Here is a 14,476-nt window from a genome sequence, read left to right as displayed (position 1 = left end):
ATAATCGTACAATTATCTTCAATTAATATTATTAATGTTAAAAAAATTATAATTTAACTTTACAAAATAAAATAAATTCCCTAAAAGTGCGGGGAGGGGAGGGGCGGGGCGGGGCAACGGGCAGCTCCAGTGCTTTGCTTTTGGACTTTTAAAAGGAGACATCTTTGCTTTGTTTGTCTGTTTCCGTTCCATTATATTTTCTTATCAATAGCAGGAGTATAGATTCTGCCCGCTTCCGTCCTGGAATATCAAACTCTACCGAGAAGGAATCCGGCTTCTGTGTTTTGGGATGCGGGCAGATTTGGCCTAGCTTCTTTTTCTGTACATAATTTAGAGGGACTTGATTCAGTTTTTTTTTTTCCTTGTAAATTGGGAAAACCCAGTTTGACAATTTGTTAGATTGTTCTTCTGATTTATCATTTCTGGTTTTAAAGCAAAGAAAAAGTTGGGAATTTTGATGGGTTTTCTTGTTGATTCACACAAAGATGGTGGATTTGGTGTATTGGGAGGTTGTGTTAGGAGTTTGGTAAGGAGAAAACAGGTTGATTCTGCACATGCCAAAGCTAATGCTCACCATAAGTTAGCCAAGGAGTTGTCTGTTCCTCACCTTATTGCAATCGGTATTTCTTCTTCTTCTTCTTTTCTGTGTGCCTTTTTGTTTTGTGGTCTTGCTGTTGAGTTTGGCTTGTTCTTTCGTTTTTTCTTTTTTGGACTCTGGCTTCTTGATGAAATGATGCTAACTGAACTTTACTTGATATGATTTGGATTTGGCAACAAACATGATTTTAACCTCTTGTTATTTATTGTTTTTGGATATCACCTCCTTTTTTGAGTGCTTCTGGCCTGGTCTCATGTTATTTAATACTTACGCCATTTCATGTACTTCTTCTTGTGTTTTTCTTGTCAGTTTTCAACTTTTTGGACAGTGATTTGTGTGCTATAACTTCCCATCTATGAATTTACATTGAACTGTTGCATTCCCTCATCAGGTGTTGGCTCGACAATTGGAGCTGGAGTTTATATTCTGGTTGGAACGGTTGCTAGAGAGCATTCTGGTCCAGCTCTCACGATTTCCTTTCTTATAGCTGGAATCGCCGCTGCTCTTTCTGCCTTTTGCTATGCAGAGCTCGCAAGTCGTTGTCCATCTGCTGGCAGTGCCTATCACTATTCTTATATATGTGTTGGAGAGGGGTAACTACGCTGAATCTATTTGAAGCTCCGTAACATATTCTATCTGAGTTATTATTTTTTTACTGTTTAGTTATTTTGGCAATAATGATGTGCAGTGTTGCATGGTTGATTGGCTGGGCACTGATATTGGAATACACAATTAGTGGATCAGCAGTTGCTCGTGGCATATCCCCAAATCTGGTTCAGTGAATTCTTCTACTCTGAACTTCTTCTCCTTTCCTTTTTTTTTCTTTCTAAATTTTTATTTTTGGTTTAGTTATTTTTGTCATTGTTTGAATCATAAGTTTGTTTAAATTGTTTCTCTTTGTATGCTGGAACACGCTAATATTTAACTATTTCTATGCATTGTTTTGTTAATTTAGATTTTTTTATTGAAAGGAAATTAATAAGATTGCTATTTCAATTATGGTGTCCAGTAGAAATGAACATGTGAATAATTCATCTTATATACTCAAGTGATAGAGGTAATATGGGAGTCTTTTTTTTTTTTTTCTGTTTGTTTTTTTTGGGTTTAGCTTTTATGTAAATGGATATTCTACCAAAGAATTGAAATCTGAACTCATAGTGACAATCATGTAAATACTATTCAGTGTTGCCTAGAATTTAGGGGAAGTTGTATTTTACGAGGTTGTAAGAATACAAACCTCTACCAACTAGTTTGACCTCTTGAATTTGCAAGAGTTTCTGATATGTTAATGATTTTTCAAAATTTTTCACCACAAAATTCATTTTATTAATGTCTTCGGATGTTAATCAAAAAGTTAAAATGCTGAGTTGAGTTGGGCCATATCCTGATCTTGCTTAGCCGTATAAGTAAGGATGAGAGGAAAAGGCCTTACGCATTGACCAACTATGTTTCATCAACTGTATAAATTGTCCTTTCTTTCTCTCCCCTTCTTTTGTTCTTTTATCTGTTAGCCGTCATTTGTTTTCTACCGAGGTATCATGTTCTAAAGATGGTATTGATGTGCATGCCAGTCGGCTTGTTTTCCTTTGATTGCATTTCAACTTGTGCTTGTAATTTTCTTCTTATTTTTGCTATTATGTGCATCTAGGCATTCTTTTTCGGAGGTCAGGATAGTCTGCCTTGTTTTCTAGCTCGTCAGCACATTCCTTGGCTGGATATTGTGGTTGACCCTGTTGCAGCAATTTTAGTATTTATTGTGACAGGTCTCTTGTGTGTGGGAATCAAGGAGGTAACTTCCCTTCATCTTTTATCACTATATATTTCTCATGCATTTCCTTATGGAAAGTGTTGTCTTATGTGTGCGTGTGTGCATTAACTCCTCAAATAAAATCTCATGCAGAGTACCCTGGTACAAGGTACAGTCACCACTGTGAATGTCTGTGTCATGCTTTTTGTCATAATAGCTGGTAGTTACCTGGGCTTCAAGACTGGATGGAGAGGATATGGACTTCCCACTGGGTAATAGGCTCCCAATTGTAAATTCACTTAAATTATGATTTATAGAAGTGCATAGCTGATCAATAATTGTTTAATTGATAGGTATTTTGCCTTCGGAGTAGATGGGATGCTCGCAGGGTCTGCAACTGTCTTTTTTGCTTATATTGGTTTTGATTCAGTTGCTAGCACTGCTGAGGAGGTATTCTCTTCTTTTTGCCCCTCGTTTTCTTCTCTTGTTTTATTATTTTTACGTTCTTTCCCCTTATCTATAGCATAATTAACCTATAAACTTCATTTGTGTTGTAAACTCTTCACAGGTGAAGAATCCTCAACGAGATTTGCCTCTGGGCATAGGCCTTGCACTGTCTATTTGTTGTGCCTTATACATGCTAGTTTCAGTTGTCATTGTAGGGCTGGTACCTTATTATGCATTGAATCCTGATACTCCCATCTCCTCTGCATTCGCTGAGCATGGCATGCAATGGGCAGTGTAAGTTTGCAGATTTGGTCAAAATACATGGTGCATCAATTTTTTTCCCAAAATGTTATGGATCTGTTTATAAGTTATTTTGTTGCATTTGATTCCAGGTACATAATAACTGTTGGAGCTGTTATGGCACTCTGTTCAACACTGATGGGCTCACTTCTTCCTCAGGTAATGAGGTGGAATTTTCAAGGTCACATTATCATAATTAATTGACTGACTGGCAAGTTGTTAGTACGGTTTATTAGATGATGAATGCTGGTGTTTATGCTCAACACCTTGTCTTTGGGACTCCAATTCCATTTACTATCATTTTTAATGAGTGTTATTTTTTCCTTTATAAATTGGTTGATTCTTTAGAGTGGCTTTGGTGTAACGGTAAAGTTATCCCATTTGTGACCTCTGGGTTAGAGCCATGGAAACAGGTGGGATGCTTTGTGCATTGTGTCTCTCTTTAAATTGGTTGATTCTTTAAGTTGCAAGTTGTCTGCCTAAATAGAATCTTAGTTCACATTATATAGTAGTATCAATGTTCGTTTTCAGTTAATCCATTCTAGCTGTGGACCTCATACACTATCTTGCCTCATTATTCTTCATAATTTTGAAAGAGGCACATCCCTGTCTCACTGATTGAAGAAGGATCATTTAAATATGTTAATACGAGAGTATATGTCTTTTTCTTTCCAATATGAATCTTTTTAGCTGTTCCAACATTTTGAAAGATAAAAAAGTTCAAAAATGACAATGTATCAGATCTAACTTCTGATTTTTCTGTGATTAATTGGGCTGAAGATAGTAAGTATCACTTCTTTCTAGCTTCACTTAGTGAGGAAAACATAATACGGAGGCGTGTGTTGACAGGCTTTCCAAGAATGTGATGGTTCTTGAACACAAAGCCATGTGCATAACGAACTTAAGGTTAAGGATATTTAACTTATTTTGAGCAGATGCTAGAATGTTGTTCAGTTTAATAACTCTCAACATAAATATTCTTCTTGTTGGATACCATTGAAACATGTCTTAGAAGGAAAATCTGATCTCCTTTTCTTTCCTCTTACTTCACAAAATAAACCAAATATGAGCTGAGTTACATTACGTGGTTTATGAGGCCTTTTGTTTCTTTGGGTAACTAGCATTTACTACTCACTGGGATCTTTTATTTCTGAGTAATGACTTCTAGATGTATTCCATCTTTTTGTCCTTTGCAGCCACGGATTTTGATGGCAATGGCTAGAGACGGATTACTGCCATCATTCTTTTCAGATGTTAATAGAAGTACACAAGTACCTGTAAAGAGCACGTTGGCAACTGGCTTTGTTGCTGCGACATTGGCATTTTTTATGGATGTTGACCAGTTGGCAGGAATGGTAAGGAGAGATTTTTATTTTTATTTTATTTATTTATTTTTTTTACGATCAGGATCTTTTTCTTTTTCTTTTTACATGTCAATGAGACCAATTAGATCCCATTTTCAGTCTATTTTTGACTAAAATGTTGAATTTTTGAAAAACTGTACTTAATTGCCTATTTTCAGAAGAAAAAGATGAAAGTATATTTTATGCTAAACATCAGTTTTTTTTTTTTCCTTTTTTAATTTTTTGTATCGCTGGTGATTAACACTATTGTTCAGCATAATATTTAATTCAGGCTCGTGGCATTTTGTGCAGGTCAGCGTGGGCACACTTCTTGCTTTCACCATGGTTGCAATTTCTGTATTGATACTGAGATATGTCCCACCAGATGAGGTTCCATTTCCATCCTCACTTCAGGACACAATTGATTTTGTGTCATTGCGGTACCGTAGTAACGGTGAAAAGTCTGAGGTTGATGGTGGTGCTTCAAGTACTTCGCCTTTGCTGGGCAAAAATGCAGTAGTTGATTATCCTATAATTGTAAAACAAGATCAAGGCAATTGTAAGTTTCTTGTAGGCTTGTTTTAAATTTTAACTTTTCTCGCATACATTGAGATTTTAGGATCTTTTAAGTAATATAAGTATCCTACTTATCCAATCCACTCACCATCAAAGAGAGGGGGGCCTGTTCCGGACATGCTTGATTATGCTTTCCAAATGCTATTGTGCTTTTCTCAACCCTTTTGGTTAACATGCTTCATTTTCTCATTAAGTGCATTCTACATTTGCATTGCATCTATCTAAAACAATGTTCAAGCATCCTAATTTTGAAAATCATTGGTTGTACGGATATTATTATGTTGAACTTATTGAATTGAAACATGGTTTTTTTTGCCTTCTCTAAATTTTATTTATGGAAGTTTGATAGCTTAATGCATTCTCACTAGTATCGTTGTAAAATTGTCTTTGATAATTTAGATTCTGCAGTTTCTGATCCTCTTCTATTTGTTAATTGTTTTAGATGTACTAAAAGAAGAAAGCAGAAGAAATATTGCTGGCTGGACCATAGCATTCACATGTATTGGGGCATTTATTCTTACATATGCAGCCACGGATTTGAATCTTCCTGGGTGGGTTGATCAAGAATACGTCTATTTTGCTTGCGTTAGTGATAATCTTCAAGTACTTTCCCCAATGATTTAGCTTGAAGACCTGTCACAAGTATCTAAAAAATTACCAGTCTTCCTTTCTACAATTGTTTGTGTGGATTAACAATTCATTGCTACTTTATAAACTAGTTGTGGGGCTTTAAAAGAAGAGGGAGAGAAACTTTTGGGAATTTGACGGACTTAAAATCAAAGTTAGAGCCAGGCATTGGATTTGAGTGTAATGGCCAAAGTAATCAATTGTGCTTTTCTTTCAAAACCAGTTAATTGTTTGTTTGGATCTTTCATCAGGGTTGTTCGCTTTACATTGTGTGGTATTGGTGGTGCTCTCCTTCTGTGTGGTCTGATTGTGCTGAATCTTATTGAACAAGATGATGCAAGACACAGCTTTGGTCATTCTGGAGGTATGTGCTCGTTTATCTTTGTATTGCTGGCCATTTGATGAGATTTGTCTAGTTTGGAAGACAGTCTAGTTGTCTTAATATCAAAATATGTGTTGTGCCAGAATTGGGCACGGCATGTGTAACAATTCAAGATCAGTTCTAATACCAGCTGTAATGAACAAGGCATTGTCTGTTGTGACACACTGATCATCACAGTTTTGCTTCCTATAGGTGTATCACAAGTTTGGGTCCTAATACTGGAGAATGTCTTTGGATGCATGTCCACTAGCCTCATTTATCACAAATAAAAACATTACTCCAAGAATGCTACAGTTGCTATGATTTTGTTCATGTATTAACTGTTTCAAAGTGAGTGAATTTTCAATGTTGGCACTTGGCACGCTACCTTAACTGGTTCAAGTCACTAGAAAGCATGGGACATTTTTAATGGTATTGTCTTTTTCTATAATATTTGAATCCATATCATAAGGTGTGACGAAATTTTTACGCTGGTTGTTACCTACCGCAACCCTCCTCCTTTATTCGGGCTTGGGAACGGCTAAGCACACAATATGACCTACGGAGGCTCTAGTTAGACAAGTAGAGCACATTAGATTAGATGATAGAAAGAAAAGAAGAGGTAGACCTAAACTGACTGGGAGGAGAGTAGTACATCATGACCTAGAAGCATTACACATTTCCGAGAATTTAACTCAAAATTGTTTAGAGTGAAAAAAGAGAATCCATGTAACTTATCTCAAATTTTTGAAATAAAGGCTTAGTTGAGTTGAGTTAAGTTGTCTTTTTCTATAACACATAATGGCTCAAGTAAAATCAAAACCTTTAGTCACCTACTAGTACCATCCCCAAGAGTATTAAGTTTAACTTGGATTGCATGTATAGTGAGCCCAATCTCATCTAGGAATCAATTCAGGATGCACATCCGCTTCAGAAGCTTTTGGCTCACAGATGCATTCTTGAAGGATTACTATTTGTACTCATCTTGCCATTCAAGGCCTATCTCTATTTAATACTGTTATAGTTATTATTTCTGAATTAGTATAGTGGGAAAATATATGTGCGTACTCATTTTTGTCCATTGTTGAGAATTATTTAAAAGTTTGGTTAATTGATGTGAAATATTGAATTTTTTTTCTCTCAGGATTTATTTGTCCATTTGTTCCACTCCTTCCTATCACCTGCATTCTCATCAACATATATCTGCTGATTAATCTTGGGTGAGTGTTGAATCACCTGTAATTTATTGTTACCATTCAAAAGAATTATAATTTATCCATTTAGTAGAATATTGTTGCATTCGTAAGGATTTGGGCGTGGGTGTGTTCTTGTCAATACTAAGGGACCTTGAGAAAATGCTGTCCATCTTTTGCTATTTTCTTACATATGCTATATTTGTGGATCACATTCATTTTTGTTCTTATTTTCTTTACTCTCTGAACTTCCAGTGTTGCCACCTGGACCCGTGTTTCAATCTGGCTCCTAATTGGAGTGTTCGTTTATCTATTCTATGGGAGAACTCACAGCTCACTGTTAGATGCAGTCTATGTGCCTGCAGCTCATGCTGATGAGATTTATCGCAGCTCTGGATATAGTTTAGCTTAGAATCCAGGATTCTCACAACAGAATCTCTTTGTTGTATGATGGCATTCTCCCCAAACATGCCCTCCCCCATTCTTTTGGCTTTTTATATTATTTTCCCCCTTTCCCTATGTGTTGTATGTATTCTTACAGTGGCTCAAATCAGTCGTGTGCATAGCATATTATAATAGAGGGTTGACATGGGGACATGCTTAAGCATTGTAAGTAGTTTGAAAGTGGAAGAAGATATTCTTCTTCTTTTGTTTACATTGCCTAATGAATATTCTTCTTGACACAGTGATAAACCCCACAATGAGGATAGCATATGTTTTAAGACTATTTAGATGTAATTTTCAAAATGATACATTCAGGAACATCAATCAGTATTGCATAGATGAGTTGGCCAGCATTATCGGTCTTGGAAGATTCTCCAGAGCCAATGTAAAAATTGCACCGAGTATAAAAATCAAAATGAAGGCTAATAATATCTTTGCAATGTACAAAAGACTGACACCTGATTTAGGAATCATCTTCGCTGGATGCCGGCCATCAGAACTCTGCTGAAACAAAAAGCCAAGTGCAGATCACCTCAGCTAAACTCAAAAATGTTACAATCCCTATTGAATATTTAACGGTAGGATGCATAAAGAACGGTCTCGAGTCCAAATGCTTTTCAGAGTAAAATCAAGGCAACAAAGTATTGTCGTCCACTAACAAATGAAACCTGGTCTTTTGGATGGTACAGCCGCAATAGGCTAGCATGCTGGACACAAATTGCTAGACTGGAGCCAATGAATATGTAGAACAGAAAAAGCATATCTGGAGGTTTATCCTCTACTGGTTTCTCTGGCATTCCATGTTGTATGGACTGCAATAGTTTGGTGGAGCAGCAACCATGAATTAAGGATACAATTTTAGCTCTACTAGTATGCTCTAGATCTTAACCAACCCATTCAAATGAATCCAACCAAAAGATGGATATTCGCCAAAAATGGGGCGCTCCCTGATGTAAACTATGGGGAAAGGTGGAAGCTTTTGGAGAGAGTCTTGTTGCAGCGAATTTGGCATCCAAATTCTTCAGAAAAACTTGAGAAAGCCAAGTCGTTTAGACCGTGGAAGATGTTGCTAGACCAGGATCCTATAGAAGAGTTCAGGAGTTTGGAGAATTTACATATGACAATAAAAAAATAATTGACATTTTCCTTTGTTTGGAAAGGAAGAGAAAATAAAGGAAGGATGAAAAATAACCTTTATTTTCCTCTTGTTATTTTCTCTTCAACTGTTTCATGCATCAAATATTCAATGTGATTAAGTAGGTTTCATTGAGAAAGGAATTCCCTAGCTAACAAGAAGATATATATAGAACAGAAGGAGTACACAGGAGGAGGCTGCGGAGAGTTGAATTGGGAATCTTTTTCCGCCATGAGCGAGATTTCAATTATATACACATATCTTAATTGATTCTAATACTAAACAAAAATTTTTAATTTAAAAATATTAAATTCATTTTTATACAAAATTAAACTTATATTAAACACACTTAATTATTTTGAAATGATCTTGATTGTGTATACAAGTAGATCTTTCTACAAATACATATCTAGATCATATATGAAAGCTATTCTCCAAATTGTCCAATTTTTCTTCATTTTCTAAACGATGGGAAGAGGGGAAAAAAAAAATAAATTGACAGCATAACTTAAATGATCTGTGCATTAATAAACTTGAATTTAATTTATTAAAAAAAAAAAACTAAATCAAGTTTTTATCAAAACAAAGGAGCATCAACCACTTGATTCTACATTTTCTCCAAGCATTTGAAATGCAAAATTAAACAAACCTTCAATTTAAGAACAATTAAAATTTATATTATTATTATTATTATTATTATTATTATTATTTTAAGCTTACAAGAATTGAATTTCCTTGTATCAAAAAGTTATTAAAAATATTATGGATTTATAAAGAAAAAAACTCAAACAAAATTTGTTACAACTTTTATGTTATAAGAAATTATAAGAGATCTTATTAGTCTTAGCCATTTTTAATCATATAATATATTTAAATAGATCTAGTAAGAAATTTATAACTCCTGGTTGAGCGCCAAATGATGATATTGGATTTTGATTTGTTGAGATTTGTTATTAAAATCAATCTAGTCATTCTATTATAAGAAGGTTGATTAAAGAGTTTCTATCAGACCCTCTACAACCATCTCCCCGCAATTTATGCCTTGATAGAAATAAAGCTCGTATAGACACTCTTTGTACAGTGGCAGGTGCAGTGCAGAAGGGAAAGGCATGAACCCATGCAAGAGCCGAAGAACAAAGATCTGAATCTCATTACATGCTATAAATTAGAAATGGTGCAAAAGTAGAAAATAAAAATTTTGCTCATCTGATCACAACTGATTACAGACGAAAACACCGGAACTTCAGTGCAACTGAATTAATAGCATGGTCTTCAACACATTCAAACATCGCACACAAGAATGCTGCTATTTTCTTCATCCAAATGTTGCAATGAGAAAAGCCTTATAAATGCTCATGAACTTAGCCACAAAAGCTGCAAAATTAATCAAGATAAGCACCATCCAAGAGCCAGTCAGGGTAAGTTCACCCAAGTAAACAGTTAAAACACGGTTGAGCAAAATTATGCTGTCATGAGTAAATTATAGCTGATGGAATGGGTGCACATTACATGTCTTGAACATGTTAAAGAAAAATTATGATGCATGAAAAAATATTTTTAGCAAAAAATTTAGTAGCTGACGTGGAAGAACAGGGGGAGAAAGACGGCCATAGTGCATGCATGTTATTGGTCAGAAGTTTTCTGAAATATAAAACTTAGACAAATATTTCCCAACAGCTGACATGCTAAAATGAAATGATGTTTTCATTACAAACTTCATAACTTTGGAGAAGAACGGAAGCAAAGCATGACAATAAGTTTACTTTTGTAGCAGCTGATTCTCTCACAATAGTTTCCAGCAAGAATTATGTACCTTCAAGGTGAAATATGGCTTTCTGTCCAAGACGCATCCTATGCTCCTGTGGGAAATTAAGAAATCAAATAATAATAATAATAATAAAAGGTATAAAAACCAGATCTTGACTGCCAAGACAACATCAACGGACAAACAAAATGACAGTAATTGCTAGACTCATTTGGCTTTAATCAGCTATAAAACTACATGGAAGTTGTCACACTTAATATTTCCAACCAACTTAGCTCAATCAAGATTCCAAGATGCCTATCATCAAATATTCAGACTTATCAGTCCCCTTGCACTGAATTCCAAATTTCTACCAGAAAAAAACATCACTTGCAACACTTGTAGAATAAGTAATCATAATCTGGTAACCAAACCCATAACCTGACTAGAAGATATTCCTTTCAGAAGTAACTGAATATCTGCTAAAGCTTTATTTTTGTGTGTATATGCACACATTTATGATGGCAAGTCATTTCCAATCAACAAAACAAGTTAGAGAAAAATATCCATAAATCAAAAGCATAATTAAGTCAGATCCAGTTGATTTGCAGACAAAAAAACACTGAACTCATATCAATATAATTATAATGCCTAACTCATTCATATGCTTTAGTGGTACAGTCTAATCAAAAGATGCAGAAATCAGAGGTGATTGAAAAACACCTTATCAGATTACTCAAAGCAAGAATGGAATGATTATTGTAATAAAACAAAAAATTATATGAACTTACATAATATGCAGCCCAATGGGAGACCTCGTGCTTTAATTCCTCATCCAATTTCTTCAATAACTCATAAAGCAGCCTCTGAGATAAGAACATAACTGAAGTTCAACATGAAAAGTGAAAATATAAGGAGCAGAAAACTACACTAAGTCTTTACCTTCAAAACAATCTCAGAAGGAATACAATTAATTAGTAGTTCATACAACTTCCCTCGAACCTGAAAAAGCCTGAAGTATACAGAGGACTTGCTTGATCAGAAAGTTTAAATAGAGAAATAGGTAGCTTAGAACACCAAAAAAATCATACAGAGAATATCATATGGCAAAGAACCAGACTTTTTAGGACTCTGCTCCCTCATTATGTCAGATGCTATTTCAGAAACATATTCCTCCCAGTCCATTGGAGGTATTGCTTGATTACTTGTAAAAGGATATCTACAGTCAAATGAAGAACACAGAAGACAATCATAAGAATCTAGGTGACAGTACATTTTCTATCTTTGCAGTAAAGAAAAAGGAGGAGGCAACACTAATCAGTGAGAGGTGCTTTGGTACTTAACTGTTGGACACGGCAAGTCTCAAATGAAAGTATGGCTCTCCTTAAACTTCGATTTGATTTTTCTGCTATTCGCACAGCAAATCCAGGAGGAAGTTGCAGCCCTTCTTTCTTCCCAATGAACTCCAATACCTTAACAATCTGGAGAAAGAAAATGAATTCATAATATGAGACAAACTGTAGTCACATTTACAATCTCAGTTGGCACCTTTTTCTCATAATGTTTTGTACAACCATTCTACAAAATATAAGACTACAGTGAAAAAGAGGAAGGACTGGCTCAGAATTTTTGTCCTTGTAACAACCTAACACCATGGCAATACTAAATAAAACTTGCGCACTCAACCGCATACTATCCTGGCACACAAGCAATGTATTTTTGTGATTGTGAACATAATTCCAGCCACCCTCCCCCCAAGAAGAAAAGAAATTTGTTGGGCAATAGATGCTCCATTCAACTGCAATTAATTGAAACAGTACAAGTATCAAAATCCAATAAGACAATAAAACCTTTTCCAACCTGTTCCTCTGAAGGTGCATTTATTCGCACATTCAGACAACGAGACCGAATTGCTTCAGTAACCTTCGAAGAACTGTTGCAGCATAGAATCAGCCGGCAGGAGGCACTGTACTTCTCCATAGTTCTACGAAGAGAATATTGTGCTTCTCTTGAAAGCTTATCAACCTCATTGAGCACTAGTACTGAAATTGCACAAGTAGAATATTATCAGTGCACTATTGCACCAAGTAACAAATTGCAATTGATATGTCAAATTACATATGGATTCTGAGGTATAAAAGTAATGTAAGATAAAATAGTGCAAACGAGAGAAAAGAAGGTAAGGAAGAGGGGAACAATAAAATTACCTTTATATCCTTTTTTCCCTTTTATGTCAATTGGACGAGTCTTAGCCATGTCTTTGATTATCTCTTGTACAACATACCTGTCCTGGAAGCCTACATCACTAGGACTCAGCTCTATGTGATTTGTGCTTGATAATGTAGTAAGCTCCAAATCGATAGTTCTACTTCCCGCCTAAAATGAAATTATAAAGGTGAATCAGTCTATCTTTTCATATTATATTAATCAACATCTTCCCAACTGTGGCCATTACTCTATCAAGCTTAAAATACCAACATCTATCACAAATTTTTGCTGAATTCAGAGTCAAAAATTATCTTTGCATAAAGAAGGGAGAAATATGCAGTATATTTTTGGATAATTACTTCACAAATCAAAAGATCTGCACTAGTGTCCTATGCAGAACACTTATTAGAAAGTATGATCTTTCTGAGGAAAGAAACACGCAAGAGAAAAGCAAATCCAAAAGAACCTAACAAACATAGATAAATTCCTAGAAAGATGGTTAAAACTTAATTGTAATGATAACAATTCAGTTACTTAAGAAACATCAATCAAGCAATTCAAGTGGAAAAGAAAAGAGAAAGACAATAAACTTACATCGATTTTCCAAGTCCGATTTTCCACCTTCACCTGCAATCAAATAATATCCCATAACTAATTTATTGCAACACAAAGACAAAATAAAACAATGCTAAAATTATTTACCTTTACTAATTATTCGTAGCAATTAGTAATAAATCATGATAATATATATATATATATATAATGCCCTTGCAAATTAATTCATTCACTACTAGCCACAACAACCTTTTTTCTTTAATTTTTTTTTCAAAAAAACCATATCACATTATTTTCCTTCGTTTTCTCTGTAACAACGGAAAGGGCAATAGATGAGTAAGTGAGACCTTTTCAGCGCTGGAACCAAAAATCTGACGAAGAAGAGCCATGATTAGGGTTTTCTTGCCAGAACCGGAGGGGCCATAGAAAAGCAAATGGGGGCAGTCTTGTTCAGTGACCTTAAATTAAAATAAGGTAAAATAGTCGAATAAGCACATTAGAACCCTAAGAATTTAGACGAATACACTTATTTGAAAGCAGAAGAAAGAAAGAATCGAAAGAGACAAGTTCGATTAAAGGAGTACCAGCTTCTTGAGGTTTTGGGCAATGTCTTCGTGGACCATAACCTGGTCTAGGGTTTTGGGTCTGTACTTGTCCACCCACAACATCTCCTACTTCTACCTCTGATCCTTCAATACAGAGTATCTCCGACCCTGCGACTGTGGGAGAGAAAGAGGCGGGAAATAGAGAATTAGCTAAGCTAAGCCCTATACACGCACACATATATATAGAGTCGGAAGGAAGCCATGTGTGTATGGGACCCACTATGAATATTAATTTTTTTATATTTTATTATTAACTTAGTAGTAGATCTTAATATCAAATTTGCCAATTAGTAATGCTTTGAACGGATAATTAGGATTTATTAATGTAGGCTGAATTCAGTCTAATTCAGACTCGAAGAGATATCGATTTAATTAAAAATTAAAATTGTATCAAAACTTACTTAAATTGGACAATTTTCTCTCATCTGCAATTGAATCAAAACTAATCCATTCAAATAGGAACTAAAATCAATTTTTTTTTCTTAAAAGGAATTAAAAAATTCAACCATTAAATTATATCAAAATTGAAATCAAGAAAGCCATATTGTCCGATCCGGAGTCTCTTAAACCTTTGAACCAGAATAGGCGGCCAG

At 35.1% G+C, this 14,476-nt stretch overlaps 2 protein-coding genes across 2 annotated transcripts; one reads left to right on the top strand and one right to left on the bottom strand.

The window, feature by feature from the left end:
* Nucleotides 1-123: 123 nt before the first annotated feature.
* LOC110655735 (cationic amino acid transporter 2, vacuolar) lies at nt 124-7,877 on the top strand. The gene is made up of 14 exons (XM_021812164.2): nt 124-620; nt 990-1,191; nt 1,287-1,371; nt 2,247-2,387; nt 2,499-2,617; nt 2,699-2,795; nt 2,914-3,086; nt 3,185-3,251; nt 4,289-4,447; nt 4,748-4,994; nt 5,454-5,562; nt 5,890-6,002; nt 7,144-7,219; nt 7,448-7,877. The coding sequence occupies exons 1-14, from the start codon at nt 458-460 to the stop codon at nt 7,602-7,604; spliced, it is 1,908 nt and encodes a 635-aa protein (XP_021667856.1). The 5' UTR covers nt 124-457; the 3' UTR covers nt 7,605-7,877.
* A 2,025-nt stretch (nt 7,878-9,902) lies between these two features.
* LOC110655740 (replication factor C subunit 3) lies at nt 9,903-14,047 on the bottom strand. Its single transcript, XM_021812174.2, has 11 exons — nt 13,863-14,047; nt 13,626-13,736; nt 13,318-13,350; nt 12,723-12,891; nt 12,376-12,557; nt 11,860-11,996; nt 11,636-11,734; nt 11,458-11,527; nt 11,307-11,381; nt 10,585-10,630; nt 9,903-10,145 (listed from the first exon to the last, which is right to left on the bottom strand). The coding sequence occupies exons 1-11, from the start codon at nt 13,944-13,946 to the stop codon at nt 10,087-10,089; spliced, it is 1,065 nt and encodes a 354-aa protein (XP_021667866.1). The 5' UTR covers nt 13,947-14,047; the 3' UTR covers nt 9,903-10,086.
* Nucleotides 14,048-14,476: the final 429 nt, after the last annotated feature.

Source organism: Hevea brasiliensis, chromosome 5 (assembly GCF_030052815.1).
Source record: "Hevea brasiliensis isolate MT/VB/25A 57/8 chromosome 5, ASM3005281v1, whole genome shotgun sequence".
In the NCBI taxonomy this organism is placed as follows: domain Eukaryota; kingdom Viridiplantae; phylum Streptophyta; class Magnoliopsida; order Malpighiales; family Euphorbiaceae; genus Hevea; species Hevea brasiliensis.
This window is presented reverse-complemented; position numbering and strand designations above follow the sequence as displayed.